General features: G+C 41.1%; 1 protein-coding gene across 1 annotated transcript; it reads left to right on the plus strand.

The window, feature by feature from the left end:
- The first annotated feature begins 2,674 nt into the window (after positions 1-2,674).
- LOC139697469 (clumping factor A-like) lies at positions 2,675-6,863 on the plus strand. The gene is made up of 3 exons (XM_071596192.1): positions 2,675-2,803; positions 5,630-5,978; positions 6,664-6,863. Exons 1-3 carry the CDS (start codon positions 2,675-2,677, stop codon positions 6,861-6,863), a joined length of 678 nt encoding a protein of 225 aa, XP_071452293.1.
- The last annotated feature ends 457 nt before the right edge of the window (positions 6,864-7,320 follow it).

Raw genomic sequence — 7,320 nt, forward strand, 5'->3', positions numbered from 1 at the left:
TCAAATCAGATAAGTAAATTTCAGATCAGTTCATTTCATTTAAGTTAATTTCAGTTCATTTAATTTTAGTTAAGTTCAGTTTCGGTCAGTTTAGGTGGGTTAAAATCAGTTCTGTTCAGTTCCATTCAAGTTAGTTCATTTTCGTTAATTTCATATTAGTTAAACCCAATTCTGTTCAATTCAGTTCCTTTTTTTCAGTCTAGTTAATTTTAGTACAGTTCAATTCAGCCTTGCTCTGTCCAGTTCACTTCAGCTCCGTTCAAATCAGTTCAATTCCGATCAGTTCAGTTTTCAGTTCTGTCAGTTCCATTAACATAACTTCCATTCCGTTCAGTTCCGTTCAGTTTTTCTGATTAATTCAGTGCTTTTAGTTCCATTCAGCTCAGTTTTCTTCAGCTTCGTTCAGTTCAGTTAGGTTTAAGTACATTAAAGCCGACGTTCAGTTCATTTCAGTTCATTTGAAGGCATTTCATTTAAGTTCATTTCCGTACGGTTCTGTTGAGTTCTGATGAATACATTTCAGTACAGATAAGTTAAATTCCCATCAATATATTTCATTTCCGTTCCGTTTAGTTCCATTCAGTTTTATTCAAAGCAGTTCCGTTCAGTTAAGTTTAGTTAAGTTTAGTTAAATAAGGTTAGTTCATTTTTGATCAGTGTAGTTAAGTTCCAATGAAATCAGTTCAATTCCTATGTTTTTTTGCAGTTCCCTCAGTTCCGTTCAGTTCATTTCCTTCAGCTTTGTTTAGTTCTTCCCAGTTCTGTTCAGTTGAGTGTACGTCAGTTCAGTTCAGCTCACTTTATTTCAGTCTTGTTCGGTTTAGTTCTTTTTATTTCCGTCCCGTTCCATTCAGTTCATTTTTCTTCATGTCCATTTGGTTCCATTCCGTGAAGTTTATTTTTCTTCAGTTTAGTTCTTTTCAGTTAACATCGTAGCATTTCAGTTCAGTGAAGTTCGATTCAATTCAGTTCAATTAAATTCAGTTAATTTGAAGTCCGTTCCGTTCAGTTCAGTTCATTTCAGTTCATTTTCAACTCATTTCATTTCATTTTAAGGCATTACAGTTCATTTTAGTTCGGTCAAGTGTAGTTCAATTCAGTTTAGTTCAGTTTAGTTCAGTTCAGTGCAGTTCAGTTTATATCAGATCAATACGTTCAGCTCAGTAGTCACCCGTTCCATTCAGTTCCGTTCAATTTGGTTCAGTTCAGTTGAGATCAGTTTAGTTTAGTGCAGTTTCGTTCATTTCAGTTTTGTTCAGTTCAGTTCTGTTCAAATCCGTTCAAAATCGGTCAGGTCCGATCTGTTTCGATCAGCTTAGTGTAGCTCTTTCTGTTCAGTTCAGATCCATTCAGTTTAGTGATTTTAGTTTAATACTTTTTAGTTACGCTCCACTCATTTCCGCTCACTTCTGTTTCTTTCAGTTCAGTTTCGTTGAATTACATTCCGTTTCATTCATTTTATTCATTTTTCCAGTTCTCTTTACTATATTTCATTTCATTTTATTAGATTTTAGTACTGTTCAGGTTAGTTCAGTTAAGTTTAGTTCAGTTTGTTCTGTTTTTTCCTATCAGTTCTGCACAGTTCAAATCATTTCAGCACAAATGAAGTGAGTTCAGTTCTTTAAGATCAGTTCAACTCCAGTCATATCATATTTCTTAATTCAAATTCATTGAAGTTTATTTCTCTCTAGTTAAATTAAGTCAATTTCATTTCAATTATTTTGGTGTAGTGTCATTCAAGTCAATTCATTTAGGTTCCGTTCTGTACAGTTCAGTTCAGGTAAGTTTAGTCCTTTCAGTGCGGTAAAATATTTTAGTTATTCATTTCATTTTAAGGCATTTCAGTTCAGTTTAGTTCATTTTAGTTCCGTTCAGTTCAGTGCAGTTCAGTTTTAACAGGTCAATAAGCTCAGCTCAGTAGTCACCCGTTCCATTAAATTCCGTTCAATTTGGTTCAGCGCAGTTCAGATCAGTTTTTTTCGTGCAGTTCGGTTCATTTCAGTTTTGTTCCGTTCAATTCATTTCAGTTTCATTCAGTTTCATTCAGTTTCATTCAGTTTCGTTCAGTTTCGTCCTATTCCGTTTCCTTCAGTTCATGTTAGCTAATTCAGTTCAGTTCAGTCCCGTTCAGCTGATATGGGTATTGATGCAAATGCGGGAATGGATACGGATGAGTATATCTACACGGATACGGTCACGGTGCGTATTCCGATGAGGATCCGGTTGGCGAATGCTGATGCGAATACGGTTGCGGATTTAGATGTGAATACGGGTACGGATGCTGAAACGGATACGGGTACGGATGCGGAAACGAATGCGGATAGATAAATGAATGCGGATACGGTTGCGGATAAATACGTAAGCGGAAGCGGCTACGGATACAAATGCAAACGCGGATGCGAATGCGAAAAACGTAATTGATGTAGATAAGGATGCCGATACGGGATTCTATACGTGATAGGATGCAGATGTCACCTCTGATAGGGTACACAGATGCGGAAACGGATACGTTACTGGTTATGGATGCGAATGCGGATACGGATACGTTAGTGGATAGGGTTGCGAATGTTGATACGGATAAAAGAGCGGATACAAAAGCGCAAACTGATACGGACACGGATACCGATTCTGATATGATGCGGATTTGGATACGGATGCAAATGCTGATGCGGATATGGAATCGGATACTACCACAGATGAGGACATGGAGGCGGATGCGGATACAGAAGAAAATGCGGAGATTATAACAGATGTGAAAGCCGATACGGATACGGATACAAATGCAAACGCGAATGCGAAAAAGGTAATTGATGTAGATAAGGATGCCGATACGGGATTCTATACGTGATAGGATGCAGATGTCACCTCTGATAGGGTACACAGATGCGGAAACGGATACGTTAGAGGTTATGGATGCGAATGCGGATACGGATACGGTAGTGGATAGGGTTGCGAATGTAGATACGGATAATAGAGCGGATACAAAAGCGCAAACTGATACGGACACGGATGCCGATTCTGATATGATGCGGATTTGGATACGGATGCAAATGCTGATGCGGATATGGAATCGGATACTAATACAGATGAGGGCATGGAGGCGGATGCGGATACAGAGGAAAATGCGGAGATTACTACGGATGTGAAGGTGGATACGGATACGGATGTAGATTTGGATGCGCATACAAATATAAATGCAAATGCGCATTGGGATAACAATGCGGATGTGCATATCGTTGCAAATATGGATACGGTAAGGATACGTATAAATAAATGGATGCGGATACGGATGTGGCTACGGATACGGATGTAGATTTCAATATGGATGCTGATCCGAAAACGATTGCGAATGCAGATGCAGATGCGGATACGGATGCAGATACGGATTTGGACAGGGATAAGGATAAAGAAGCGGATATGGATGGACACACGGATAAGAATACGGATTTGGATACGGAATTTGATACGGATGTGGATACGGATGCGTACAGATTTGAATGCATAGCGGATATGGATTTAATGCTGAGACGAATACGCATGCGGATACGATGCAGAAATGTATGCAGATTTGGTAATGGATACCGATGTGGATAGAGAATCGCATACGAATGCTGATGCATACATATGCGAATGCAGACACGAATGCGAAATCATACACAGATATTGATGAAGATACGGATGCGGATACATGGATACGGATGCTGAAACGGATACGGATACAATATTGAATGCCGAAGAGGTGTCATATATGGATGCGAATACGAATACGGTTGCGGAAACGGATGCAGATACTGATGCGGACACGGATTCTAATGTGGATATTAATGCAGATATGAATCGGATGTATATACAGATACGGATGTATTTTCCATCATGGATGCAGAAGAGGTTGCGGATACGGATGAAAATACGGATACGGATGCGAATACTGATGTTGAAATGGATACCAATGAAAATACGGATGCGCATTAAATACGGATGTGTATACGGATGTGTATACGGATGTGGATTTAAATACGAATGCTTATGCGGAAACGGATGCAGATGCTGATGCGGATGCAGATATGGATGCGGATACGGATATGTATATGAATACAGAAGCTGATGTGAATAATAAGCAGATGCCGATTGGCACACGGATGCCAATACAGATTCGGGTACCGATTTGGATACGAATGAGGATACCAATGCGGATGCAGATAAGACATCGATGCAAATCTAGAATCAGATGCGGTTTAATACACGGAAGCGGATAAGATTGCGGAATCAAATTCTGATGCAGATCAGGGATCGATTACGGATACGGATTCGGAGATGGTGGCGGTTACGGATGCATATACAGATAAAAATGCGGCGGATGTGGATTTGGATTCGGGTTAGGATACGGATGCAAATGCGCATGCGGATACGGATTCGGATGTTTCTATCGATGGATGGCATTAATGGGTATGCATACGAATACGTATAAGGTGGCGGATACGGATACGAATTCCGATTCAGATACGGAAACGGATATAGATTCAGATGCGGATGCAGCTACTGATGCTTACACAAGTGCGGATGCGGAAATGGATAGGAATGCGGACACGTAATGGCAAACGGATACTATTGCATAAACCGATGTTTGAACGGATTCGGATAAGGATGATGATTCGGATGTTAATACGGATACAGATTTTGAAACGGATACGGATGCCGATACCTATACGTTTACTGATACGGATATGAAAGCGGGTTTGAATCAGTATCCGCATTGGCATCCGTATCTACTTCCATATCAACATCCTTATCGGCAACCTCATCATTGTACGCACCCGCATCCTGTCAATATACCTTATAATATAAAACAAAAAACCCAGAATTCATGCTCGTTGACTAAACAATTACTTTAAAAAAATTTTGAGCCAAAGTTTCACCTATTGTAAGTGTGTATATTTTACTGAAAAATATGCAAAAAGGTCATTCTATTTTCAGAGTAAATGCTAGAGGTATTCTTAAAGCATAAATTCCATTCCCCTTGGCTTCCAATCGAAATATTCAATCGTGAAAAATAACACCGGTTAACAAGTATACGAAGGGGTAAATACGATCGTGGATACGGATGCAGATACGGATGCGGATACGAATGCGGATACCGACGTAAATGCCGACACGGATGCGGATATGAATTCTGAAGCGGATTCTGATGTAATTGCAGATTCGGACACGAAAGCGGATACGGATGCGGAAAGGGATTTGGATGCAGAAACTGAAAAAATGCTTATATAGACGCGAATGCGGATGCGGATGTGGGTGCGCATTAGGATTACCATGAGGATAAAAATGGGAATACGGATGTGTATACGGATGCTAAGGCGGATTGTGATATGGAAGTGGATGCGGAAACATATCCGGGTGCGGAAACGGATACGGATACAGATGCGAATGCGAATGGAGATTAGGATATGGATACGGATTCGGATACGGAAGTGGTTACGGATGGGGTTTTGAGTACGGATAAGGATGTGGCTTCGAAAACAGATAACGATACGGATACGGATGTGAATGCGGATAAGAATGCGTATAAGGATACAAATGTGGATACGGATAAGACACGGATGCTGATACAGATACCAATGCGGATGCTTAGGCAGATGCTAATGCGGATACGGACGCGGAGACAGATGAAGTTCCGGATACGGATGTGAATGTGGATACGTATGCGGCCACGGATACGCATAAAGATGTGATTTCGAAAGCGGAAGAAGATGGGGATGCAAATGCAGACACGGATACGGATGTGGTTTATTATATGGATACAGATACGGACACGGATGATATAACGAATACTGATACGGATCTAAGTTCCAATGCGGGGACTGATGCAGATACGGATACAAATGACGATGAATATACCGATGAGGATAAGGAGGCGGATACGGACATGGCCAACGGATACAAAAACGGACACGGATTAGGACACGGATACGGATATATTTGTGAATGCGAATGCGGATACGGATGCGAATGTGGGTACGCATACGGAAACGAATAGGGATGCCGAAACGAATGCGGATAAGGAGACCGATACGGTTGGGTTTACGTATGTGGATGAGGAATTAGCCGCGAATACGAATGCAAATACCGATGCGGATAAGGATACGGATATAAATGTGGGTGCTGAAACGCATGCGAATGCGGATATGGATGCAGATAGGGATACAGATGGGGATTGGATGCGTATGAGAATAAGAATGCGAGATCAAATACTGATGCGGAAACGGATACGGATGCGGATCCAGATGTCAATGTTGATGCGAATGAAAATGCGGAACCAAATAGAGATGCAGATAAAAAAGCAGTTACGTATACGGATACAGATAGGCAGGCGGTTACGTATACAGATACGGATACGGCTACGGAAACGGATACGGATAAGGCTGAGGATGTGGATGGCAGACAAATGTAAATTCGGATGCGGACATTGATCTGAATGCGGATACGGTTGCGAATGCTGATGCCAATACAGATGCACATGCAGAAACGTATGCGGATATTGGTGCGGTTACTAATATGGATGCAGATACGCATACGGTAACGTATACAGATGCGGATACGGATACAAAAACGGATGCAGATAAGAATAAGGATGCGGATAATAAACAGATGCGGATAATTCAACAGCTTTGTATATGGATGTGGATATAGACACGGATGCGGATGCAAATGCTGACGCAAGCACGGATGCAGATTCGGATAAAAGGGAGGTTACCGTTTCGGATACATTTGAAAATACGGATACGGATGCGGAAATGGATGCGGCTACTGATGCGGATATGGATAGAGAAATGGATACTGATACGAATGTGGTTACAGATCGATAAAAGATGCAAATGCGAATACGGATGTTGATTTCGTTGCTGATACGGATGCAGATAAGAATGTGGATAAAAATATGGATGCTGATACGGATACGGAAGTTGCTACGGAAGGGAACAAGGATGATGCTACGGATGCGGATATGAATGCGGATACGTTCACATATAAGGATGCGGTAACGGATATTAATGGCAGAAAAATGTGATTTTGGATGAAAAAATGGATCTGAATGCGGATACGGATGTTGATGCCAATACTGAAGTGGAAGCAGTTACGGACGCGGATTTGGATACGGATACAGATTCGAGTTATTTTGCGGATGAGGATACGGATGCGAATGCATATCAGGATGGTGATGATGATACGAATGCGGATATATATCCAGATGATGGAACGGATAGGAATGCAGAACCAGATGTGAATGCGGAAGAGGTGGGAAATACCGATGTGAATACATGTTCG

This window comes from Hetaerina americana, unplaced genomic scaffold (assembly GCF_022747635.1).
Source record: "Hetaerina americana unplaced genomic scaffold, ioHetAmer1.1.p SCAF_77, whole genome shotgun sequence".
In the NCBI taxonomy this organism is placed as follows: Eukaryota; Metazoa; Arthropoda; class Insecta; order Odonata; family Calopterygidae; genus Hetaerina; species Hetaerina americana.

What these genes read in the sequence shown, in the direction of transcription:
- LOC139697469 (XM_071596192.1), top strand. Translation starts at nt 2,675, where the DNA reads ATGGAATCGGATACTACCACAGATGAGGACATGGAGGCGGATGCGGAT. An exon ending in CAAACGCGAATGCGAAAAAG is followed by an intron (nt 2,804 to 5,629) that starts GTAATTGATGTA and finishes GCGGATGCTTAG; the next exon opens with GCAGATGCTAATGCGGATAC. An exon ending in ACACGGATACGGATATATTT is followed by an intron (nt 5,979 to 6,663) that starts GTGAATGCGAAT and finishes ATAATTCAACAG; the next exon opens with CTTTGTATATGGATGTGGAT.